Source organism: Lactuca serriola, chromosome 1, assembly GCF_051521515.1.
Source record: "Lactuca serriola cultivar US96UC23 chromosome 1, Lser_US96UC23_V15, whole genome shotgun sequence".
NCBI lineage: Eukaryota > Viridiplantae > Streptophyta > Magnoliopsida > Asterales > Asteraceae > Lactuca > Lactuca serriola.
In genome coordinates, this window is record NC_136408.1 from 80,118,062 (window position 1) to 80,143,660 (window position 25,599).

General features: G+C 43.5%; 4 protein-coding genes and 1 long non-coding RNA gene across 6 annotated transcripts; 1 reads left to right on the plus strand and 4 right to left on the minus strand.

The window, feature by feature from the left end:
• Positions 1 to 465, minus strand: LOC145057671 (uncharacterized). The gene has a single exon (XM_079005543.1). The coding sequence runs from the start codon at positions 463 to 465 to the stop codon at positions 1 to 3; it is 465 nt and encodes a 154-aa protein (XP_078861669.1).
• Positions 466 to 8,036: 7,571 nt separating this feature from the next.
• On the minus strand, positions 8,037 to 8,501 carry LOC145057688 (uncharacterized). Its single transcript, XM_079005565.1, has one exon. The coding sequence runs from the start codon at positions 8,499 to 8,501 to the stop codon at positions 8,037 to 8,039; it is 465 nt and encodes a 154-aa protein (XP_078861691.1).
• Positions 8,502 to 14,892: 6,391 nt separating this feature from the next.
• LOC145093322 (high-affinity nitrate transporter 2.1-like) lies at positions 14,893 to 16,948 on the minus strand. Its single transcript, XM_079031428.1, has 3 exons — positions 16,080 to 16,948; positions 15,891 to 16,006; positions 14,893 to 15,800 (listed from the first exon to the last, which is right to left on the minus strand). The coding sequence occupies exons 1-3, from the start codon at positions 16,887 to 16,889 to the stop codon at positions 15,134 to 15,136; spliced, it is 1,593 nt and encodes a 530-aa protein (XP_078887554.1). The 5' UTR covers positions 16,890 to 16,948; the 3' UTR covers positions 14,893 to 15,133.
• A 1,196-nt stretch (positions 16,949 to 18,144) lies between these two features.
• LOC145057707 (uncharacterized) lies at positions 18,145 to 21,182 on the plus strand. Its single transcript, XM_079005585.1, has 5 exons — positions 18,145 to 18,369; positions 18,433 to 19,092; positions 20,052 to 20,302; positions 20,397 to 20,685; positions 20,772 to 21,182. Exons 1-5 carry the CDS (start codon positions 18,145 to 18,147, stop codon positions 21,180 to 21,182), a joined length of 1,836 nt encoding a protein of 611 aa, XP_078861711.1.
• Positions 21,183 to 22,740: 1,558 nt separating this feature from the next.
• Positions 22,741 to 24,197, minus strand: LOC145069613 (uncharacterized). Of its 2 annotated transcripts, XR_013689577.1 has the most exons (4): positions 24,024 to 24,194; positions 23,448 to 23,590; positions 23,169 to 23,249; positions 22,741 to 23,031 (listed from the first exon to the last, which is right to left on the minus strand). It is a non-coding gene; the product is annotated as an uncharacterized LOC145069613 (long non-coding RNA). The 2 variants fall into 2 exon arrangements; XR_013689575.1 differs by having other exon boundaries at positions 23,169 to 23,590; positions 24,024 to 24,197.
• Positions 24,198 to 25,599: the final 1,402 nt, after the last annotated feature.

The window sequence follows — 25,599 nt, forward strand, 5'->3', positions numbered from 1 at the left end:
TTAAAAGAAATATTTCTTTAGGTTCCTAGCATTCCATGTTCTTGGAATGGGTCTTCCTTCCATCGTCTCTAATACATATGCCTCGTTCCTGTTTGCCTCTGTGACCCTATATGGGCCTTCCCATGTTGGGCCTAGCTTTCCCTGGGGCTGTGCCCGACTGGCCTCATTTTTCCTCAAAACATACTCGCCCACTTTGAAGGCATTCTCCTTTACCCTTTGGTTGTAATACCTTTCTGTTGCATGTTTATATTCAGCTTGGCGTAATCCCGACTCTTCGCGCTTTTCCTCTAGGATATCTAAGTTTATCCTCAGGCCTTGTACGTTGCTTTCCTCATCTTGGTTGGCCACCCTTAGCGTATTCACTGCCACTTCCATGGGGAGCATGGCTTCAGTCCCATATGTCAAGCTGAAAGGGGTTTCCCTTGTGCTTTTCCGTGGTGTAGTCCTGTATGACCATAGCACCATTGGTATCTCCTCTGCCCAATTCCCTTTTGCTTTGCCCAACCTCTTTTTGATCCCATTGACAATGGTTCGGTTGGACACCTCTGTTTGACCGTTCGCTTAGGGGTGTGCCACCGATGTGAAGCGCTGGCTTATCCCTTTGGCAGTGCACCATTCTCTGAATGGGTTCTCAGCGAATTGCAAACCATTGTCACTGATGAGAACCTTAGGTGTTCCAAATCTTGTCATGATGTTTTTCCACACAAATATCATGTGCCTCCCAGATATGCATGCCAATGGCTCAGCTTCAATCCACTTTATGAAGTAATCCACGACTACCACCATATACTTCAGCTTCCCTGGTGCTTCTGGGAATGGACCCACTATGTCTATGCCCCATTGGTAGAAAGACCACGGGCTGGATATGTTGCTTAGCGGCGCCGGGGGTTCCGCCTGGACTGGGGCGTAAGATTGACACTCCCCACATTTCTTGGTTACTTCTACTGCGTCTTGATGTATCGTTGGCCAGTATACCCCCATTCGTAGCACCTTTCCTGTCAAAGCCCTCGCTCCTTCGTGTGCGCCTACCTGCCCTGAGTGTGCTTCCTGCAATGTCTCTCTTCCCTTGGCTTGATCTAAACATTTTAGCCATGGAGACGTGAACCCCTTCTTGTACAACTCCCCGTTCACCATTGCGTATGAGGGCGCCTTTATACGTATTTTTCTGGCTTCGTCATGGTCGTCCGACAACACCCCTCTCTGGAGGTATTCCCGGAACGGTGTCATCCATGTGGGTCCTACGGGGGTCAGGATATTCACCTGCTGTTCATTAATGCTTCTCTCCCGGAGCACCTCCACTAAAGCTTTCTTTGACAGGTGGTCGAAACAAGTGGACGCTAGCTTGCTCAAGGCGTCTGCCCTCTTATTCTCACTTCTAGGTATCTGCTTGATTGTGAATTGGCCTAATGATTCTACCAGTTGCTTTACCATCTTTACATACCTTCCCATTCTTTGGTCTCTCACCTCAAAACTCCCATTTACTTGGTTCGCTGCTAACCTTGAGTCGGTTAGCGCTGTTACAGCTTTCGCACTCATCTGTTTGGCAAGTCGCAATCCTGCGAGCAGTGCCTCATATTCTGCCTCGTTGTTCGATGTATGGAAGTTGAAACGGAGGGCGTAGGTTACCTCTTCTCCTTTTGGGCTAGTCAGGATCAGACCCGCCCCTGAGCCCTCCCTGCTGGACGCTCCGTCCGTGTACAGGGTCCATGAACCATCGCCGGTAGGGGCCTCTTCAACTACCCACACCTTTTCTTATGACGGATTCCCCCCGTCAGGAATTTCTAGTAAGAAATCAGCCAATGCCTGTCCTTTGATACTTGTTCTTGGGCGGTAGTTTATGTCGTGCTCTCCCAGCTCAATTGCCCACTTGGCCAGCCGACCCGACGTCTCCGGCTTAAGAAAGATCTGTTTAATGGGGTAGCTTGTGAGTACCTCGATTTGATGTGCCTGGAAGTATCGCCTTAATCGTCTCGCAGCGTAGATGAGTGCTAGCACCAATTTTTCCAGCGTGGGATAATTGAGTTCTGGTCCTTGCAGTGCTCTGCTAACAAAGTATATTGGTCTCTGCTCTCCTTCCCTTTCCACAGCCAATATCGATGATATCGCTTCACCTGACGTCGATAGATACACTTGTAATGTTTCTCCCGGGATGGGGGTTGCCAGGGTCGGCAGCTTGTGCAGTGCCTCCTTGATTCTCTGGAGCGCCTTCTCAGGCTCATTCGTCCATTGGAAATTGTTTTTTCGATGCATCCCTTTAAGGTGTGGAACAGTGGCATAACCTTGTCAGCAGATTTTGAGATGAACCTACTTAGAGCTGTGAGCTTCCCGTTCAGACCTTGTGCATCTCTAAGAGAATTTGGGGTTGGCATCTCGATGAACTCGTCGACCTTGGTCGGGCTGGGCTGGACGCCTTGTCTAGTAACATAGTAACCCAAGAATTGCCCCTCTTCCACTCCAAACGTGCATTTGGCTGGGTTTAGTTTCATCTTGGTTACCTCTAATGTTTTGAAAATCTCTTCGATGTCTTGCAGCATTTTTTCTTCATTTGGGCTCTTGATCACCATATCGTCTACATATACCTCAATATTCCTTCCAATCTGCTTGGCGAATATCGAGTCAACTAGTCATTAGTATGTCACCCCTGCGTTCTTTAACCCGAAAGGCATCTTGGTGTAGCAGAACGTGTCATTGTCTGTATAGAAGGCTGTTTTCTCTTCGTCTTCTTTGCTCATCAATATCTGGTGATACCCTTTGTATGCGTCCAAGAAGCATTTTAGCTTGTATCCCTGTAGCGACTCTACCTTCTGATCGATTTCCGGGAGTGGGTAGCAGTCTTTAGGGCATGTCTTGTTTAGATCAGAAAGGTCGATGCACATGCGCCACGACCCGTCCTGCTTACGGACCATAACTGGGTTTGCGATCCATGTTGGGAACGTCGCCTCCCTTACTATTCCGTCCTCCGTCAACTTAGCCACTTCTGCATTGATTGCCCCGTTACGGTCTCCTCCTTGTACCCTTTTCTTCTGCTTAACCTCTTTTACCCTTGGTTTGATCATCAGCTTATGTTCGATGACCTTCCTTTCTACCCCCACCATATCCGTGGGGGTCCAAGCAAATACATGTTTGTAGCGTTTGAGCAGGTCAACCAGTGCTCTTCTTGTGTGGCTTGGGAGGTCGCTTCCAACATCGATCGGCTGATCGGGATATCCCTCATTGATTACCTCCTTTCCTTTTGCCAGACTACCCCTGGGCCTCTTGGGCCCTTTGGTTATTTCTGTTGGCTCCATAATCGTATAGCACCGCAATTCTCTGGGCAGAGTGGCTAGAATCGTGGCTTCGCCCTTTAGAGTGTCGAATTTCATGATCTCATGCATGGTTGAAGGTACGGCCCCTAGCTTCAGGAGGGCGGTCCTTCCCAATATGATGTTGTGTTCCGCCGAGTGCCGAATGACCACAAAGTCTATCAGGGCAGTTTTCTTTTGCTGCTTGTCGTGGCTAGTGATTGTTAAGGGGAGGTGAATCGTGCCCAACGGCCACAGGCTGTGGCCGGTGAATCCCACCAGCCTACCCATCGTAGGTCGCAAATTGTCTTTCCAGCGATCCGGGAGGAGCCGGAAACAATGCTCATATATGATGTCTGCTGAGCTCCCGGTGTCGACATAGACCCTATGGATAGTCACGTCCTTGATGGATGCCTGTATTATCAGTGGGTTGTCGCCCTTCCAACCGTCTGGCCGAGGATCCTGTATGGAGAACATGAGCGCGCGTGCTGGCGGTTTAACAATGATTTGCTCTCCCCGCTGTCCCCCCTACTTCTTTTGCTGCGTATCATGAATATCTCCTTGGGCTGAACTCCTTCGCGGGATGGACCCTTGGCGTTCTCAGCATCGAATTTGGCGCGTAGGCTTCGCGCCACCTCCACTAGGTCTCCCTTAAGTTGTTTCTCCTCCATCTCCTTCTTTAGCACCGAACAGCTAGCTGTATCATGGGTTTTGCTTTTGTGGTATTCACAGTACCGACTCTTGGGCGAATTGGCTGGCTGCTGTTTCTCGGACACTGCATATACTTCTGGGCGGCAACCCCGTCTGTCGTCTTTAATAAATGGTCGAAAACGTGGTGATGGTCTTCTTGCTTAGCCATAGTGTCTTCCTCCCCCTCGGAAGTCCGTGTGGGTCGGGTGGCGATGTCTAGTCACCATAGCCTTCAAGTAGGCCTGCTTGGCTGCCTCAGCCTCTTTCTTCCGTAGGTATCGCTCCACTCCTTCTTTCAACTCAGCTCATGTTAGAGGCTTCTTTCCCATGAGTTTTTGCGAGAGGGGCCTAGGCAGGAGTCCCCATGTGAAAGCACCAGCAATGAGCCCTTCGTCATGCCCCGGTACATCCAGCGTAGCGTTTATGAACCTTGTAAAATATTCTCGAACAGTCTCCCCCTCCCTTTGTTTGCAGCCTATAATTGAATGGGAATCGCCTTTGTATTTACCTAGCTACATGAAGTTGGTGAGGAAGAGGTATTTGAGCTGAGCGAAGTTTGAAATGCTGCCCGGGTGTAGCGTTTTGAACCATGTGCCGGCGTTGCCATCGAGCGTCGTCGGGAAGTATGTGCACCAAAACTTCTCGTTAAGTTTTAACGACGTCATCGTCCATTCATACGTATCAATGTGGCTATCTGGGTCGGTGGTTCCATTGTACATTTTAAGCGTTGGGAGCTTCGCGGTGTTTGGTATTTCGTAATCCAGCAGCTCTTTAACGAACGGAGATGTTACACTCCGGGAAAAACCATCCTGGTTTAGAGCAGTTGACGTCCCTTGCTGGTACTGCGAACTCATTCCATGCTGTAGGGGCGTAAGGTAGGTTGGGCTTGGTCCATAAAAAGGGGTATGGTTGGAATGGTAACTGAAGGGGATGGCTAGTGGAGAGAGGGTGCATGGATGTAACAGGGTTGAACATTATCGGCTGTTTTAAGCTGTTGTTCGGGTGAATAGTCGGTCCAGTCCATGCTCCTACTGTTGGGTACACGGGTGGTGAGTTGTTCATCATGATTTGCGCCAATGGTGGTAATAGCGTTGCAGAATTCTGTCCACCATTCGTCTGGAACGATGTGGGTGTTACGAACGACGGTGAAAGGCTGAAAATGTGGCTCGATGGAGGTGCAGTTGAGTGGACTGTCCGCGTCTGTTGCAGCGGCGGCGCAAAGAACGATGGCGTCTGAAGCTGTGTGGGCGAAAGTAGCTCCACCGGAGTTGCTCTTTGCTGAGAAGACAGCGGTTGCAAAATATTTCCGGCGGCTGTTGTAGAACTTCCTTCGCCCAAAACTGGCCTATTGGTCGCTATAGGCGGTGGCGTTTCGTCCAACGTCGCCATGGGATGTATGGGACTAACTGGTCGTCCCTTGCTACCGTTGGACGCCATTGATGCTTGATTTCGTGCTTTTGTTTGTGTTTTTCGTCTCACAAACGTATGGCGCCAAATGATGGAACCTTGCTCTTGATGAGACCTCGCTTCTAACTCTAAGGTGGGACTCTCTTGGTTGCCTGGGTGTATCTGCAAAGTCACAAAGAACAAGGGTTGTCAGCCGCTTCTCGGGAGGAGTTCCCGGGAGAACGCTCCGATGGTCAAGTTAGGATGGCTCTAGGGTTTGTTTTGTTCTCTTTAGATCGGTTGGGGAGCTTACCTCGCTAGTATGAGAATGCGTCCTTTTATACCTAGCGCTCTTGCCTGGTCTGTACCAGACATGATCGCTTTTTGGGGAGACAGGATCAGAGGGGCTGATTGGAGGGTCATGCGCCTTCCACTGTCAGAGCACTCTCATTGGCTTTGACGGTAATGCTCTGATCCCACTTTTTGTCTCCTGGCCGTACTTTTGTCTTGGAACGAAGAGTGTCATTTGGCGGGCGCGAGCCTTTCGCCTGGGCGTTCCGCTCCCGGGGGCGCCAGCGGGCGCTGAGCCTGCTGGGCTGGATCTAGCTGGTGTGCCCGGCTCTAGGGCTTGGATGCAACTCTGCTGTGCTGCCCTAGCCACGTATATATATATATATATATATATATATATATATATATATATATATATATATATATATATATATATATATATATATATATAGGACGGTTCCCTTGAGATTAAAAAAATTAGAGATCTTGAGATTAAACCTCAGCCACGTATTTCTTACTTACCGCTCTAACGTTTCAGCGTACCGGCAGCAACGGACTATGCCTAATCATAAATGATTATATGGCAGAGAGGTATAATCATATATGATTATACATGTTTATACATATATGTTTAATCATAAATGATTATACATATATGTCTGTTCACAGACTGAGTAATCATATATGATTACGACAGTTGGTGGCAGAAATAGTGGTTGTGACAGAGATAGCGGTGGTATAAGTAACGGAGGTGACAGTGGTGGAGTCGGCTGGTGTCATAGGTGGTGGCGGTGGCGGTTATGGTGGTGGGGATGGTGGCGGAGGATAAAGGAATGGGCGGCGCTGTGCCATCTTGGAATCTTCATGATGGTTCTCGTTTGTCTGTTCGTGCCAACGCTCTGGAATTCTCGCGTCATGCCTTCCCCCCAGCTGCTGTTTAGGATATGGGAGCGATGGGTAATCCTGCCCTTGCTTCCAATATGGCTTATGCTGCTGCACAGGCGATGTTTTATCTTGTTGCAGGTTCTCAGCGTATCCACACCTTGGGTGAGGTGGAGACTACACATGCCACCTGTAGATCACGTGTGGCAAGCTTGGAGCGCCGTCTGAATGAGCTTGGTGATGATCTTTGCTCCTCCGAAAAGAAATGTGAATTGCTGGCGTCTGAGAAGAATGTTCTTGATGAGGCTAGGGCTGCATTAGAGGCCAAGGTTGATTCTCTCACTCAAACGAATGAAGGCTTAATGATCCAGGTTGAAAGTCTCGAGCGTGACGTCATTGACCGTGACAAGCTTGTGTCGTCGCTGCAAGCAGATGTGTGAGCTGTTCGTCGAGATTTGGATTGGCTGCTGCAAATTGGTGTTGTGCGTATCGTTGATAAGCTGACAGAGCATCCTGACTTTACCAATGCTATCAGTCTTATCCGCCATGCTGCATATGTGGCCGGGGTTGAATCTGCCCAGAAGGCTTTAAGTGGCGGTGAAAGTGGGGAGGTGGGTGCTAGTTCGTTGTCTGTCGGGCCTGTGGTTAGCGTAAGTGATGCTCTCTTATCCTTTGCTAGTATGGATCACGCAGGTCTGTTGGGTCTGGGAGAGATGGGTATTGATGGTTTGCAAGAGTTGTGTTCTTTTGGTTCAGAGGGCACTCCTGAGGATGCTGCGAGTCGTGAAATGGTGCTTGTGAATGACATTGGTGTGGGAGGAAATGGTAAGGATTGTGGTGCTAGTGGTGATGGTCGAGCAGGTGCTGGAGGTGGCGATGTTGATGAGGTGGCAGATGATAGGGAAGTTTCTGATGGGTTGGCTGGGAAAGTGAGTGTGGATGATGTTGTGGTTGGTGATAAGTTTGCTGGTGATGGTTCGAAGCCGTAATATTTCCTTGTTTTGTTTGGTCTATGTGCTTTGCTTTTAATGGTTGGATTGCCCAGAACAATGTTTTTTCTTTTATGTGTATGTGTTTGATATGCACTAAGCATTATCTATTAGCTCCTTTTGTGTTTTGTGCTTGGCTTATTCGTTTATTGTCTATTGCTCAAGATGTGCCAAATATTTTGCTTTGTTTGTTATTATTGACATGCTAAGTGTTCACATTGAGTGCACTTAGCACTCATCATTTAATCGTTGGATATCATTACACTAAGTATGAGAAATCATCAATTGCATTACTATTTAACCGCGAGTTTTTTTCAATACACTGAGTATTAAGCTCATGTTGCTTATGCATGAAATTTTATATATGTCGAGTACTAAACTCATGCCTTTAAATATAGGAATACACTTAGTATCAATTCTCATGTCACTTAGCATGGATAAATGTACTCTAAGTACCTCTAAGGTGCAACATATTCAATGGGATATCAACCAACTAGGGTTACATCTTTCCTCTTCCTTAAAAGAAATATTTCTTTAGGTTCCTAGCATTCCATGTTCTTGGAATGGGTCTTCCTTCCATCGTCTCTAATACATATGCCTCGTTCCTGTTTGCCTCTGTGACCCTATATGGGCCTTCCCATGTTGGGCCTAGCTTTCCCTGGGGCTGTGCCCGACTGGCCTCATTTTTCCTCAAAACATACTCGCCCACTTTGAAGGCATTCTCCTTTACCCTTTGGTTGTAATACCTTTCTGTTGCATGTTTATATTCAGCTTGGCGTAATCCCGACTCTTCGCGCTTTTCCTCTAGGATATCTAAGTTTATCCTCAGGCCTTGTACGTTGCTTTCCTCATCTTGGTTGGCCACCCTTAGCGTATTCACTGCCACTTCCATGGGGAGCATGGCTTCAGTCCCATATGTCAAGCTGAAAGGGGTTTCCCTTGTGCTTTTCCGTGGTGTAGTCCTGTATGACCATAGCACCATTGGTATCTCCTCTGCCCAATTCCCTTTTGCTTTACCCAACCTCTTTTTGATCCCATTGACAATGGTTCGGTTGGACACCTCTGTTTGACCGTTCGCTTAGGGGTGTGCCACCGATGTGAAGCGCTGGCTTATCCCTTTGGCAGTGCACCATTCTCTGAATGGGTTCTCAGCGAATTGCAAACCATTGTCACTGATGAGAACCTTAGGTGTTCCAAATCTTGTCATGATGTTTTTCCACACAAATATCATGTGCCTCCCAGATATGCATGCCAATGGCTCAGCTTCAATCCACTTTATGAAGTAATCCACGACTACCACCATATACTTCAGCTTCCCTGGTGCTTCTGGGAATGGACCCACTATGTCTATGCCCCATTGGTAGAAAGACCACGGGCTGGATATGTTGCTTAGCGGCGCCGGGGGTTCCGCCTGGACTGGGGCGTAAGATTGACACTCCCCACATTTCTTGGTTACTTCTACTGCGTCTTGATGTATCGTTGGCCAGTATACCCCCATTCGTAGCACCTTTCCTGTCAAAGCCCTCGCTCCTTCGTGTGCGCCTACCTGCCCTGAGTGTGCTTCCTGCAATGTCTCTCTTCCCTTGGCTTGATCTAAACATTTTAGCCATGGAGACGTGAACCCCTTCTTGTACAACTCCCCGTTCACCATTGCGTATGAGGGCGCCTTTATACGTATTTTTCTGGCTTCGTCATGGTCGTCCGACAACACCCCTCTCTGGAGGTATTCCCGGAACGGTGTCATCCATGTGGGTCCTACGGGGGTCAGGATATTCACCTGCTGTTCATTAATGCTTCTCTCCCGGAGCACCTCCACTAAAGCTTTCTTTGACAGGTGGTCGAAACAAGTGGACGCTAGCTTGCTCAAGGCGTCTGCCCTCTTATTCTCACTTCTAGGTATCTGCTTGATTGTGAATTGGCCTAATGATTCTACCAGTTGCTTTACCATCTTTACATACCTTCCCATTCTTTGGTCTCTCACCTCAAAACTCCCATTTACTTGGTTCGCTGCTAACCTTGAGTCGGTTAGCGCTGTTACAGCTTTCGCACTCATCTGTTTGGCAAGTCGCAATCCTGCGAGCAGTGCCTCATATTCTGCCTCGTTGTTCGATGTATGGAAGTTGAAACGGAGGGCGTAGGTTACCTCTTCTCCTTTTGGGCTAGTCAGGATCAGACCCGCCCCTGAGCCCTCCCTGCTGGACGCTCCGTCCGTGTACAGGGTCCATGAACCATCGCCGGTAGGGGCCTCTTCAACTACCCACACCTTTTCTTATGACGGATTCCCCCCGTCAGGAATTTCTAGTAAGAAATCAGCCAATGCCTGTCCTTTGATACTTGTTCTTGGGCGGTAGTTTATGTCGTGCTCTCCCAGCTCAATTGCCCACTTGGCCAGCCGACCCGACGTCTCCGGCTTAAGAAAGATCTGTTTAATGGGGTAGCTTGTGAGTACCTCGATTTGATGTGCCTGGAAGTATCGCCTTAATCGTCTCGCAGCGTAGATGAGTGCTAGCACCAATTTTTCCAGCGTGGGATAATTGAGTTCTGGTCCTTGCAGTGCTCTGCTAACAAAGTATATTGGTCTCTGCTCTCCTTCCCTTTCCACAGCCAATATCGATGATATCGCTTCACCTGACGTCGATAGATACACTTGTAATGTTTCTCCCGGGATGGGGGTTGCCAGGGTCGGCAGCTTGTGCAGTGCCTCCTTGATTCTCTGGAGCGCCTTCTCAGGCTCATTCGTCCATTGGAAATTGTTTTTTCGATGCATCCCTTTAAGGTGTGGAACAGTGGCATAACCTTGTCAGCAGATTTTGAGATGAACCTACTTAGAGCTGTGAGCTTCCCGTTCAGACCTTGTGCATCTCTAAGAGAATTTGGGGTTGGCATCTCGATGAACTCGTCGACCTTGGTCGGGCTGGGCTGGACGCCTTGTCTAGTAACATAGTAACCCAAGAATTGCCCCTCTTCCACTCCAAACGTGCATTTGGCTGGGTTTAGTTTCATCTTGGTTACCTCTAATGTTTTGAAAATCTCTTCGATGTCTTGCAGCATTTTTTCTTCATTTGGGCTCTTGATCACCATATCGTCTACATATACCTCAATATTCCTTCCAATCTGCTTGGCGAATATCGAGTCAACTAGTCATTAGTATGTCATCCCTGCGTTCTTTAACCCGAAAGGCATCTTGGTGTAGCAGAACGTGTCATTGTCTGTATAGAAGGCTGTTTTCTCTTCGTCTTCTTTGCTCATCAATATCTGGTGATACCCTTTGTATGCGTCCAAGAAGCATTTTAGCTTGTATCCCTGTAGCGACTCTACCTTCTGATCGATTTCCGGGAGTGGGTAGCAGTCTTTAGGGCATGTCTTGTTTAGATCAGAAAGGTCGATGCACATGCGCCACGACCCGTCCTGCTTACGGACCATAACTGGGTTTGCGATCCATGTTGGGAACGTCGCCTCCCTTACTATTCCGTCCTCCGTCAACTTAGCCACTTCTGCATTGATTGCCCCGTTACGGTCTCCTCCTTGTACCCTTTTCTTCTGCTTAACCTCTTTTACCCTTGGTTTGATCATCAGCTTATGTTCGATGACCTTCCTTTCTACCCCCACCATATCCGTGGGGGTCCAAGCAAATACATGTTTGTAGCGTTTGAGCAGGTCAACCAGTGCTCTTCTTGTGTGGCTTGGGAGGTCGCTTCCAACATCGATCGGCTGATCGGGATATCCCTCATTGATTACCTCCTTTCCTTTTGCCAGACTACCCCTGGGCCTCTTGGGCCCTTTGGTTATTTCTGTTGGCTCCATAATCGTATAGCACCGCAATTCTCTGGGCAGAGTGGCTAGAATCGTGGCTTCGCCCTTTAGAGTGTCGAATTTCATGATCTCATGCATGGTTGAAGGTACGGCCCCTAGCTTCAGGAGGGCGGTCCTTCCCAATATGATGTTGTGTTCCGCCGAGTGCCGAATGACCACAAAGTCTATCAGGGCAGTTTTCTTTTGCTGCTTGTCGTGGCTAGTGATTGTTAAGGGGAGGTGAATCGTGCCCAACGGCCACAGGCTGTGGCCGGTGAATCCCACCAGCCTACCCATCGTAGGTCGCAAATTGTCTTTCCAGCGATCCGGGAGGAGCCGGAAACAATGCTCATATATGATGTCTGCTGAGCTCCCGGTGTCGACATAGACCCTATGGATAGTCACGTCCTTGATGGATGCCTGTATTATCAGTGGGTTGTCACCCTTCCAACCGTCTGGCCGAGGATCCTGTATGGAGAACATGAGCGCGCGTGCTGGCGGTTTAACAATGATTTGCTCTCCCCGCTGTTCCCCCTACTTCTTTTGCTGCGTATCATGAATATCTCCTTGGGCTGAACTCCTTCGCGGGATGGACCCTTGGCGTTCTCAGCATCGAATTTGGCGCGTAGGCTTCGCGCCACCTCCACTAGGTCTCCCTTAAGTTGTTTCTCCTCCATCTCCTTCTTTAGCACCGAACAGCTAGCTGTATCATGGGTTTTGCTTTTGTGGTATTCACAGTACCGACTCTTGGGCGAATTGGCTGGCTGCTGTTTCTCGGACACTGCATATACTTCTGGGCGGCAACCCCGTCTGTCGTCTTTAATAAATGGTCGAAAACGTGGTGATGGTCTTCTTGCTTAGCCATAGTGTCTTCCTCCCCCTCGGAAGTCCGTGTGGGTCGGGTGGCGATGTCTAGTCACCATAGCCTTCAAGTAGGCCTGCTTGGCTGCCTCAGCCTCTTTCTTCCGTAGGTATCGCTCCACTCCTTCTTTCAACTCAGCTCATGTTAGAGGCTTCTTTCCCATGAGTTTTTGCGAGAGGGGCCTAGGCAGGAGTCCCCATGTGAAAGCACCAGCAATGAGCCCTTCGTCATGCCCCGGTACATCCAGCGTAGCGTTTATGAACCTTGTAAAATATTCTCGAACAGTCTCCCCCTCCCTTTGTTTGCAGCCTATAATTGAATGGGAATCGCCTTTGTATTTACGTAGCTACATGAAGTTGGTGAGGAAGAGGTATTTGAGCTGAGCGAAGTTTGAAATGCTGCCCGGGTGTAGCGTTTTGAACCATGTGCCGGCATTGCCATCGAGCGTCGTCGGGAAGTATGTGCACCAAAACTTCTCGTTAAGTTTTAACGACGTCATCGTCCATTCATACGTATCAATGTGGCTATCTGGGTCGGTGGTTCCATTGTACATTTTAAGCGTTGGGAGCTTCGCGGTGTTTGGTATTTCGTAATCCAGCAGCTCTTTAACGAACGGAGATGTTACACTCCGGGAAAAACCATCCTGGTTTAGAGCAGTTGACGTCCCTTGCTGGTACTGCGAACTCATTCCATGCTGTAGGGGCGTAAGGTAGGTTGGGCTTGGTCCATAAAAGGGGTATGGTTGGAATGGTAACTGAAGGGGATGGCTAGTGGAGAGAGGGTGCATGGATGTAACAGGGTTGAACATTATCGGCTGTTTTAAGCTGTTGTTCGGGTGAATAGTCGGTCCAGTCCATGCTCCTACTGTTGGGTACACGGGTGGTGAGTTGTTCATCATGATTTGCGCCAATGGTGGTAATAGCGTTGCAGAATTCTGTCCACCATTCGTCTGGAACGATGTGGGTGTTACGAACGACGGTGAAAGGCTGAAAATGTGGCTCGATGGAGGTGCAGTTGAGTGGACTGTCCGCGTCTGTTGCAGCGGCGGCGCAAAGAACGATGGCGTCTGAAGCTGTGTGGGCGAAAGTAGCTCCACCGGAGTTGCTCTTTGCTGAGAAGACAGCGGTTGCAAAATATTTCCGGCGGCTGTTGTAGAACTTCCTTCGCCCAAAACTGGCCTATTGGTCGCTATAGGCGGTGGCGTTTCGTCCAACGTCGCCATGGGATGTATGGGACTAACTGGTCGTCCCTTGCTACCGTTGGACGCCATTGATGCTTGATTTCGTGCTTTTGTTTGTGTTTTTCGTCTCACAAACGTATGGCGCCAAATGATGGAACCTTGCTCTTGATGAGACCTCGCTTCTAACTCTAAGGTGGGACTCTCTTGGTTGCCTGGGTGTATCTGCAAAGTCACAAAGAACAAGGGTTGTCAGCCGCTTCTCGGGAGGAGTTCCCGGGAGAACGCTCCGATGGTCAAGTTAGGATGGCTCTAGGGTTTGTTTTGTTCTCTTTAGATCGGTTGGGGAGCTTACCTCGCTAGTATGAGAATGCGTCCTTTTATACCTAGCGCTCTTGCCTGGTCTGTACCAGACATGATCGCTTTTTGGGGAGACAGGATCAGAGGGGCTGATTGGAGGGTCATGCGCCTTCCACTGTCAGAGCACTCTCATTGGCTTTGACGGTAATGCTCTGATCCCACTTTTTGTCTCCTGGCCGTACTTTTGTCTTGGAACGAAGAGTGTCATTTGGCGGGCGCGAGCCTTTCGCCTGGGCGTTCCGCTCCCGGGGGCGCCAGCGGGCGCTGAGCCTGCTGGGCTGGATCTAGCTGGTGTGCCCGGCTCTAGGGCTTGGATGCAACTCTGCTGTGCTGCCCTAGCCACGTATATATATATATATATATATATATATATATATATATATATATATATATATATAGGACGGTTCCCTTGAGATTAAAAAAAAATTAGAGATCTTGAGATTAAACCTCAGCCACGTATTTCTTACTTACCGCTGTAACGTTTCAGCGTACCGGCAGCAACGGACTATGCCTAATCATAAATGATTATATGGCAGAGAGGTATAATCATATATGATTATACATGTTTATACATATATGTTTAATCATAAATGATTATACATATATGTCTGTTCACAGACTGAGTAATCATATATGATTACGACAGTTGGTGGCAGAAATAGTGGTGATGACAGAGATAGCGGTGGTATAAGTAACGGAGGTGACAGTGGTGGAGTCGGCTGGTGTCATAGGTGGTGGTAGGGGTTGTGGCGGTGGCGGTTATGGTGGTGGGGATGGTGGCGGAGGATAAAGGAATGGGCGGCGCTGTGTAATCGTTTATGATTATTCCAGACCTGCTGCGCCGGTACGACGGAAGGTTATTGCGGCATATGTGAAATACGTGACTGAGGTTGAATTTCGAGATCTCTATTTTATTTTTAATCTCAACGGAACCTACCTCTCTCTCTCTCTCTCTCTCTCTCTCTATATATATATATATATATATATATATATATATATATATATATATATATATATATATATATATATATATATATATTTCTTTTTTCGTTCAAAAAATTTATTCATTTTGTAGCACATAGTCAATAAAAGATAATTTTGGGAGAAGGAGATAATTTTAATTTGTATTGAGAAACAAGCTCTTAAAAATAAAATGCACACCTCAATCTTCCAGTTAATAACCAAAAGAAATAAACTTTCACAAATAATCCCAAAATTAAATTTGCAAGAAAATCCCGACAATTGGAATGTTGCATGCATCGTCGAGGAGATTATATGTAGTCAATAACACTGAGAATGTAGTCTCGAAATTAACGTAGAATTACCAATCGGAGAAAACGTAGAAAATTTTCTTTTGTTCGTTGCACCATATACATGCAATTATTTAGATAAAAGAAATCTATAAATCAAAGCAATCAAAGTATCAAACATAATTGGGGGTGGCGTTGGGTGGTGTTGGAGCCGAAGCCACCTTCCCTCCACGCTCCGAGCGACTGTTCTCAGCAAACTTAAGACTTGCTTGGTGCATACCTTTCTGCTTCTCCTCCTCCGTCCATTCGGCAACATAATAATTCTCTTCACTACCTTTGACGATGTCTTGACTGGCCGGAAAAAACATGCTTCCCCATTGTGGGAAGTGAACAAAACTTACAGGAAGTGTACAAACGATGATCATGATACCCATGTAAGACAACCCTTTCGCAGTCGATATTGAAGCAGACGCAAAGAATATCAATTGGGTTAGTCCTGATCCAAAGTTCCCTCCGGCACCGGTCATACCAGAGATGATACCCATTGACCGCCGGGAAATGAAGGGAACGATGCCGAAGGTGGCTCCGCATGCTGCCTGTGCACCGATGGAGAAGAGCATCATAAAGGTGATGGCTAATGGTAGCGAGTTTACTAGGCCTAGGAAGACACAAAAAACACCGCCAGCTGTTTGGAGTAGCCATAAGTTCCAGAGTCGACCTCTCATTCCAAATCGTTTGGCCATGTAATCCGATGTGAACCCACCAAATGGACGAGCTAGGAGGTTTGCCATTCCGAAGCAGGCCGCAATGATTCCGGCAAGGTGAAGCTGTAGATCAAATCTGTAGATAATTCATCGGAAAACAAACGTTTACTTTAATTTGCACATATAACTAAACTTTTGTGTAGAGTAAAAAAAAAACAACTCAAACCTGTCATAGAAGTATTCTGCGATCACATTGTCAATGGTCAACTCTACACCCATGGAATAACCGTAGAGAAGTACGAAGATCCATGTTCGATAGTTTGTCACAGCATACCACAATACCTACAAAACGAGAAACAAATTAGAGTTAAAGAACATACCATAAATGAATGGTTAATGCAATATTAAGGTTTACCTTGCCGAATTTATCTTTGGCAACATCACCCTTCTTCTGAAGAGCACCGAGATTACCATCAGGCAAATCTTGACCAAGAGTCAACACAAATATCCCCATGATTGCGTTAAGCCACCCTGGTACGAAAAACGCTATCCTCCAAGCCGTGAACGGTGTTGCCCCGGCCTTCTTGATGATCTCAAACAACACCGGCATCAGGAGTTGCGTGGCTCCACCACCCATGTTCCCCCACCCAGCCGCCGTCCCGTTCACCAGCCCGATGATCTTGCTGTTAAACATGGTGCTCATCCAATATTGGCACGACACAAACGTAGCCAAAGAAAATCCGATCATGAATCTGACAGCTATGTAGCCACTAGCGTCAGCAACGAAAGACATGCAGAAGACGGTGGGTGCTGACATCATTATGAGGAAAGCACAGCCGTAGCGAGGCCCCAACAAGTCACATACCGCACCCATAACCAGCCTCGAGAAGATACTACCGGAAACTGAGGCAACGCCGGCGTTCCCAATGTCAGCTTTTGTGAGATCAAGGTTGTCTCGTATGATGGGGACCAACGGAGCAGCAGCGAAGGTGGAGACGAAAGTAGTGAAGAACGAGATCCATGAAAGGTGGAAGGTTCTCATGTGAGGGTTTGCAAATGAAAAGAGCTTAAAGACTTTTGCCTTGTGTTCAGAGTCCACAGGGAGGTCAAATTTCGCTGTGGTATCAGTGGCCACCATAGGAGACGCCACAGAGAACGCCAGAACTGGCTCCCGGCCGGTGACTCCATGCATGGAGGTTCCCGGAGAACCTTCAATTGCAGGCATTGTATTATCAGTTCTTTTACTTCTGTCGAATGTGATATACGATTTATATTTTTGTGTTGCTGATGTCTTTATGGAATCGATGATTTATATAGGCTTCCGGAGACAAAGAAACATGAAAGTATGACTTATTCAGAAGGGTTCATATTCCTAAATATGGTTAGTTAATGGGGTTGACAAATGAGAAGGGTTAAGATAGATAGCTAGTGGGGATTACCAAAAGGTTGTGATCAGTTATATGTTTTCTAAAGGAACCCGTTCGCCGCATCCTGTGTAAAGGAACAGTGTTTAGGCTCACCAGATATCCCAAAAGATGCTTATTACCCCTCACGATACAAGTTACAATTTAACTGAGTGTCATCGTCATTTATCAAGCTGTATTTTTAATTAAAAAAAAAACATCAATTTGTTTTTTATCTATTCAAAAAAAACCCAACCAACTTAATATCTTATCTTAAAATAGTCCAACAAAATTTCTAAACTATTAAAAAAAACGTCACTACTACAAAAAGATTCATATGTCCCAGTTAATTCAATTAAATAACCCGGTTTTGAACCGGGTCTTATGCCGTGCGAGTCCTATGTGAAAAAGTAAATAACAACCGGTTTCAAAACCGGCTCCTATTAGTATAAAAAGGACGCGACTTTTTGCAAAAAACAGGATATATAACCAAATTAGAATTGAATTAACCGGGTCTTCACAAACCATGTTTGCCTGCATCAAAATCTGACCATCATGAAACCTACAACATGTGTAGTTTGTCAGCATATAATTGTTATGGAAAAGAAATGCAAATATGTTTATATTTTAACATTTAATCACCCCTCATGTGAAGTGACTCACAGGTAGCACAAAAGTAAATACACCTTTCATTTTGATATTCACTTCATTTTCTAAGGAACCAAATAATGAAACAAAATTTACTATAAAAGCATATTGAAACTAATGATATGATGTAATAGAAGAAAACACATAAGTACGTGAACATGCTTGAAATGGAATCAAAAACCAAAGCTTTTGTGGACGAGAGGACTATAAAACTAGATAAGATTGTGGTATTAATTATCATATATTGTACTTCCTATAGTATAGGAGGTTGTTATTGTTTCCTTTTTGTGGATTTTGTATCCCTATATATGTATACCCTCTGTAATCTTAATAAATATATGAAGCCTTCATATGAATCTTTTTGCTTACATGGTATCAGAGCATACAAAACATATTTTCTCTCAAATCTAAATCACCCATCGAATCACAATGACAGACAAAGATTCCTCTGTTCCTCAAGAACCCTGTTTCGTCGTCCAGGATCCTCCCTTTCCAACTGGGATTATCCTAGATGATACCAATTATCAGTTGTGGTCTCAACTAATGGAGATGAGGATTGGAGCACAAAATAAACTAGGATTCCTAACGGGATCCTCCACGAAACCAGAATCTGGTGAAAAACAAATCGAAACTTGGCTCATGGATAACAATCGGGTCAAGAGTTGGCTCATAGATTCGATGAGCCCAACTTTGATCCCCAGATTCATCTGATTGAAGACGGTGAAAGAGATCTGGGACGCGGTGGCTAAAACATTCTATGATGAGACAGACGAGACGGAACTATTCGAATTGAACCGGAGGTCGTTCAGTACAAGGCAAAACGGACGGCCACTCGCAACATACTACAATGAACTGCTAGGGATCTTCCAGGAAATAGATACCTGGCTGATTGTTCATGAAGATGATGAAGATGATGTAAGTAAGGTGGTTTCACTGAATAAAATATTGGGACGTCTTAGGGTACATATTTTTCTTGCTGGGCTAGATGCGAAATTCAATCAGGCACGTGGAGAAATCCTAAGGAAAGATCCACCCTTAGATCTTAAGGCATGCTATGCATTTGTGCGGAAAGATCAGTCTCAGCAGACCACCATGGAAGATGTAAAAAACGAATCAGACAGCCTTGTTCATCTCACAACCTGGAATCGGCCTTCAAAAGAAAAAAACTCGAATGACAAGAAAAATACATTTGTTTGCACTCATTGCGGAGAAGAAGGACACTCAAAACAAAGGTGTTACGAGATAATAGGTCACCCCGAATGGTGGGATTTTTCAAAAAAAAACCTCGAAGGAAGTTGGGACAAACCTCCATGGCTACGTCAAAAAATGATGACGTTACCCCCATTGCGGCTCATGCAGAATCTAGTGACGATTACGGTATGTCAAATACAACTAAGTCTGTTATGAGTAACTGGATTATTGACACAGGGTCGACGGATCATATGACAAATGATCCGTCCAAACTTACGTTAAAAGTCAAACCAAAACAAAATGTGGTGAAAACTGCAAATGGGAGTGTGCCTAAAGTAACCTGTGCAGGATCGGCTAAGTTGTCGAACTCTATGAATCTTGATACAGTCCTTGTGGTTCCATCTTTGTCATCAAACCTACTATCTATCAGTCAAATTATAGACCAACTTAATTGTTATGTAACGTTTTGACCGAACAATTGTGTTTTTCAAGACATCGTGACAGATCGGATTCTTGGCTATGGTATTAGGAAGGGCAAGTTGTACTATCTCGAGGAAGAAGCATCGGTTGAAGCAAATAACACAGAAGGAAGAAACTCTTTGCCTTGGTTATGGCATCGAAGATTAGGACATTTGTCTTTTGGATATTTAAAAAAACTGAAACCTGAAATTTTTTTGAGTAATAAACCTTTTGATACTAGTTGTGATGTGTGTGAGATGGCTAAAAGTCATCGGGTTTCATACTACCCAAGTGAAAATAAAACCACATTTCCACTCATGAAAATCCACTATGACGTATGGGGGCCAGCAAAAATAGCAACTTCATGTGGTTATCGTTTTTTTGTTACTTTTATTGATGAATTTTCACGAATGATTTGGATCTCCCCGCTTAAACATAAAAGTGACGTGACACATGCTTTTAATGAACTTTACTTACACATTAAAACTCAATACAAAAGTGAGATTAAAGTCCTCCAATCCGATAATGGAGGAGAATATGTCAATCATGACATGGAGGTGTTTTGCAGGGAGAACTTGATTAGACACCAGACTTCGTGTACGAACACACCACAATAAAATGGGCACGCGGAAAGAAGAAACAAGAAAATTCTAGAAATTGTACGAGCCTCTTTGTTTGATATGAAGATGCCACACAAATATCGGGGAGAAGTGGTACGAAATGCTGCGTATTTGATGAATCAGACACCATCACGAGTTATTGAATTTAAAACTCCACTACAACTCGTACACGAAAAACTTGGACTTCCAATCGGGTCCAATCTTGAGCCACGAGTATTTGGGTGCGTCACATATGTACATCATAATGTGGGAAAGCTAGAGCCAAGGGCGATAAGATGTATTTTTATGGGGTATGCAGACTTCAAGAAAGGGCAAAGGTGTTATGAACCAAAAGAAAATAAAATGTACGTCACTCGAGATGTTAGTTTTCACGAAAACATCTCTTATTTTTCACATGAATATTTCTCTCAGGAGGGAGAGGATGTATGAGGGTAACTTGCATGAGAAAAATAATAGGCTTGGTGAGATAGTAGATGGACTCGATGGTAATGAAGATGGGCAAGAAATAACTTGTGGGCAAGAGAATTATGACTCAGGGGGAGACCATGAAAGCCCAGAGGTGCAGTTCGAAAGCCCAAAGATGCAGCCCGAGTCGGATAGTACAATGAGTCCAAACCAAACTAATACCCAGCCGGATCCGACGTTGTCACAAGGTATGCAAATTAACGATTTTACTAATGGTTCTCCTGAGGTCGTTGATGTACATGTACCATCAGTGGCCCGAGTCGGATAGTACAATGAGTCCAAACCAAACTAATACCCAGCCGGATCTGACGTTGTCACAAGGTATGCAAATTAAGAGGAGTTCCAAGGAAACATTACCAGCCGGACCTAAAGTCAAAATCAAAGTATCCGATTAATTATTACGTTTCCACTGAAAGATTGGTGGAACCACAACAACGTATGGTGGAAGAATTAGCTTCTGTAGTTATTCCTAAAACTATTCACGAAGCTATGGAAGATCCAAAGTTGAGGAAAGCCGTATTCGAAGAATTAGATGCGTTGAAACAGAATCATACATGGGACGAAGTCGTACTCCCTTCCGGAAAGAAAACTGTGCGATGTAGATGGGTCTTCACAGTGAAGCTGGATTCGAATGGAAAGATTGATAGATACAAGGCGAGAATAGTCGCGAAAGGCTACACACAAAAATATGGCATAGACTACGAAGATACTTTGCACCAGTGGCAAAGATAAATACTATCTGAATTCTTGTTTCGATCGTTGCGAATAAGGATTGGCCGTTAAGACAATTTGGCGTTATAAACACGTTCTTAAATGGTTATTTGGAAGAAGTGTTTATGGAACCTCCTCCCGGAATGGATTATGGTGACAACGTATGTAAGTTAAAAAAAGGCGTTGTATGGACTAAAGCAATCTCCGGGGGCGTGGTTTGGAAGGTTTTCAAAGTTCATGAGGAAGATTGGATACAAGCAATCCGATGCAAATCATACGCTATTTGTGAAGAATAGTGGAGAAAAAATTACTGCCCTTATAGTATATGTACATGACATGGTGGTGACTGGCAATGATTCCGACGAAATAAAAAAGGTTACAGGACATACTTGGTAATGACTTTGAGTTAAAAGATCTTGGAAATCTAAGGTATTTCTTGGGTATTGAAGTAGCAAGGTCTAAACATGGAATTATAATGAATCAACGGAAATATGTATTAGATCTTCTCGCCGAAACCGGTATGTTGGATTGTCAGCCAATAGATACACCTATTGAGGTTAATCACGATTTGACTATTCTGTCAGGTCAAGTACCAACTAACAAGGAGAGGTATCAAAAGTTGGTTGGAAAACTGATATATTTATCACACACTCGCCCAGATATTGCCTATGCAGTTAGTGTAGTGAGCAGATTTATGCATGCACCTAATGAAAATCATACGAAAGTCGTGTATAGAATTCTTCGATATTTAAAGTCATCACCGGGCAAGGGTCTATTTTTTGCAAAAAATGAAAACCTTGAAGTAGAAGGGCATACCGATGCAGATTGGGTCGGGGATAAGTCCGATGGTAAGTCAACATCGGGATATTTTACGTTTGTGGGAGGAAATTTGGTGACTAGCTTGGAGAAGTAAAAAAAAATTGGTGTCACGTTCAAGTGCGGATGCAGAATTTAGGGGAATGGTTCATGGAGTGTTCAAATTATTATGGGTGAAACGAGTGTTGAGAGATCTTGGCTTTAGTGTGAATAAAACAATGAATTTGTATTGTGACAATCAAGCGGCGGTAAAGATTGCGAACAACCCGGTTCAACATGATAAGACCAAAGATGTCGAAGTAGATCATTATTTTATCAAAGACCACCTCGAGAAGAAAACTATTAAGTTACCATTTGTGAATTCGAAGGAACAACTAGCCGACATGCTAACAAAGGCTGTACATGCAAGAGTATTCAATGGTTGTCTGGACAAGTTGAGAATGATGGACATTCATTCACCATCTTGAGGGGGAGTGTGGACGAGAGCACTCTAAAACTAGATAAGATTGTGGTATTAATTATCATATATTGTATTTCAATTCCTATAGTATATGACGTTGTTATTGTTTCCTTTTTGTGAATGTTGTATCCCTATATATGTATACCCTCTGTAACCTTAATGAATATATGAAGCCTTCATACCAATCTTTTTTCTTACAACTTTCATAACTCATTTCTTTATCATAGTGAAGGACTTGGTAAATATAATGGTAAGAATGAAGAAAATAAAAAGAATTGTCATGTGCAATGTTGATCTATTAGCTTTTAAAAGAAAAATAAATAAATAAATAAAAGATATTTAATGTTGATCCGCATAAAGTCATCACTCAAAGGCAACTTACACATCCTTGGTTTTGCAGAAAGTTCTCATTCATCCTGCGTAGACCACCATCCATAGTTGACTTAGAATTGATCTAGTTTTTAAAAAGGTTTTTAAACAACAATGTATGGAACTACTATGAGTGCTTCGTTGTTGTTCCTACTCGACCAATTAAGAACTATTATCAGTCCATAGATGGAAAAGATACTTCATACATTCTGAAAATTGTCCATGCTGAAAAAAAATGTGTGAAACTATAAGAAAACAAAGAAAGCAATGTACATAAACAATTGCCATAAAAGAAGCAAAAATTTCTTAAAGATTAATCAACCAAAAAAAAGAGGGACAGGAGAGAAGAGGCAAAAACATACCTGATTCAATGGAGAAAGGAAATATGCATATGATGATGAGGATAAGAAAAAGGGATCTCTCAGTTAACCAAAACATGTACACTGATCCAAAGAATCAAGAAATGAGCTTCATTATAACAAATATGCAAACTTATAAATATGATTTCTATAAACTTTTTGTGGCAAATAAACACTGTTTGTTAAAAAAATTCCAAAAAAACTAAAAGATTCTTGTAAATTATAAAGTTTCCTTCCACATTTTCGAGAGAGCACAATCATGTTATAATGAAAAAAAAGTACAGATTATCAAGCAGCTTCTCGTCAAGAGTCAAAACTCGACATGAAAATATCCATGTCAACTCCAGTTCTACTGTATTGTAATGTAGCAATCGTGCATCATTTTGACCAAATTTGTCTCGATATTCCTCAACATTGGTTTATAGCTGAAAATTATTAACAAAAAAATGAGAAAATGTATAACTAGAAGTAACTTGCAAAGATAGTAAAACTAAAACCGGGAATGATGATGAATTAAATAGAGGGAGGGAGCGTACGTTCGAGACAAATATACTCAGATTGCAGAAAAGAAAACAATTAGAAATTAAACTATATACTTTGCAAGCTTAATCCCCATAAATCCATATACACTCGTTACCCCAACGAGATCTGCAAACGTTTTCCTCAATTACTTAATTACTTACCAAGGTGTGTTTGTATGTTTGTAGAATGTATGCTTTTATTTTATCTTGAAATTGTGGTTGTTTTTCCTCTAAAATTATTGTAGAAATCAAGATCATCGTTCCACATAGTTGTTCTACTACCAACTGTGTAAACCAATATAGTAATTGAAGATAAGAAGAAAATCGATTAGCTTACAGCAAATGCGAGGTATCAGACGGAGAGGACGGTGGAATAAGATAAGGCTATGGTGGTGGTGCTCCGTTGTAGGGTTTCCAGTTCTCTGTTTATATCTCATGCCCATGTTTTCACTTTTCATAGTGTGAAATGGTGGGAGTAAGAAAATGGGCTTTATTTTTCAATTTTTTGGCGTATAAAATGACGGGGTGTGAAATATTGGCCTAAGGCACTTTTCATCCTAAACAAACTTATCGTTACATGTAAAGCTTATATATATATATATATATATATATATATATATATATATATATATATATATATATATATATATATATATATATACACTAGCCGTTTATCCGCGTCAAGTGACGGGTGTGAATAGTTTCTTTTGACATTTAGTTTATTTTCGGCGGAAAATGATTAGTTTCAATTCAGTAATTAGTTTGTTTTAGGAAACATGTCATCTTAAAACGAAGACACAATGTATTGGCAAGTATGACTAAGCATTAGTTTCGATTCAATGATTCGTTTTGCCTTGTGCCACCTCTATACCATTATTTCTCCTTCGAGTCATTTCCTTGTAACGTGGTTTCATTGAATTGTCGATGGTATCTAAAACGACATCTCTTTTGCTCATTCTTCATCCAAGGACGCTCACTGTTTAAGCTACCACATGGACCAACTTGTGTTGATGTTTTGTCCAACTTAAATGTGTTATCGCCTTACATTCTTAATTATATCAAAGTTAATGTAATTTCAGTCAAGCTTAGAAATTACAAAACTTGTATTAATTTGTTTTGATGTATAATTTTTTTGGAAGTTAGTTTCCTTACGAAAATATATGATATTTGAAAAATATAATGAGTGGACAAATATCATGAACCATTAAAAATATATCTAAAATTTAGTTTGTTGTTTATGGAAAAAATAAAAGTCTAACGTTATATGTGTTTAAAAGAAATATCGTTGTTTTATGGGTTAAAATTAAAAGTATGTTTTGTTAAAGTAAAAAAAAGTAAAAATAAAAATAATTTGTTCTTCTGATAAAAAAAAGTAAAATCTTTTATTTTGACTTGAAAATAAATTTTGCGATTTTGTTTTGGGTCAAAATTGAAACAATATTGTTTTTAACAACATTCGGATTAAAAAACAAAGCTTACTCACTGTTAAACATAAAATTGTCTCTTAAGAACAATAATTTTGAAATTAATTTTACAAAATATACCTTCCTAAATATAAGAATATTAGAAAGGAAACCATCATATTTTATTGATAATTCTAAACAAAATAATACTACGTACACAACGGTTTAATAAAAAAAATATAATATATAACAAAATTTTGAATTCAAATCCAATATTTGTTATTGTTTCAAATTTATTCAATGTCAATGTTTAATTTCGATTTTAATAACTACTTCATTTACTATGACTATTTTACGTTTATATTACATACTTTTTTGTATTTTTTTTATATTACATAACATTGAATCGGATTAACTCTACCCCTTTAACCCCCACCACAAATTTGTTAAAAAAAAATAAAAGATAATTTCATTAAAAAAAAACCTTGACGCTCTTTCCATCTTTCCAAT

What these genes read in the sequence shown, in the direction of transcription:
- LOC145057688 (XM_079005565.1), bottom strand. Translation starts at nt 8,501, where the DNA reads ATGGTGCTATGGTCATACAGGACTACACCACGGAAAAGCACAAGGGAA.
- LOC145057707 (XM_079005585.1), top strand. Translation starts at nt 18,145, where the DNA reads ATGACAGACAAAGATTCCTCTGTTCCTCAAGAACCCTGTTTCGTCGTC. An exon ending in GGCTCATGGATAACAATCGG is followed by an intron (nt 18,370 to 18,432) that starts GTCAAGAGTTGG and finishes ATCTGATTGAAG; the next exon opens with ACGGTGAAAGAGATCTGGGA. An exon ending in AGAATCTAGTGACGATTACG is followed by an intron (nt 19,093 to 20,051) that starts GTATGTCAAATA and finishes TTTGATATGAAG; the next exon opens with ATGCCACACAAATATCGGGG.
- LOC145093322 (XM_079031428.1), bottom strand. Translation starts at nt 16,889, where the DNA reads ATGCCTGCAATTGAAGGTTCTCCGGGAACCTCCATGCATGGAGTCACC. An exon ending in CCAAAGATAAATTCGGCAAG is followed by an intron (nt 16,007 to 16,079) that starts GTAAACCTTAAT and finishes CTCGTTTTGTAG; the next exon opens with GTATTGTGGTATGCTGTGAC. An exon ending in GCAGAATACTTCTATGACAG is followed by an intron (nt 15,801 to 15,890) that starts GTTTGAGTTGTT and finishes AATTATCTACAG; the next exon opens with ATTTGATCTACAGCTTCACC.
- LOC145057671 (XM_079005543.1), bottom strand. Translation starts at nt 465, where the DNA reads ATGGTGCTATGGTCATACAGGACTACACCACGGAAAAGCACAAGGGAA.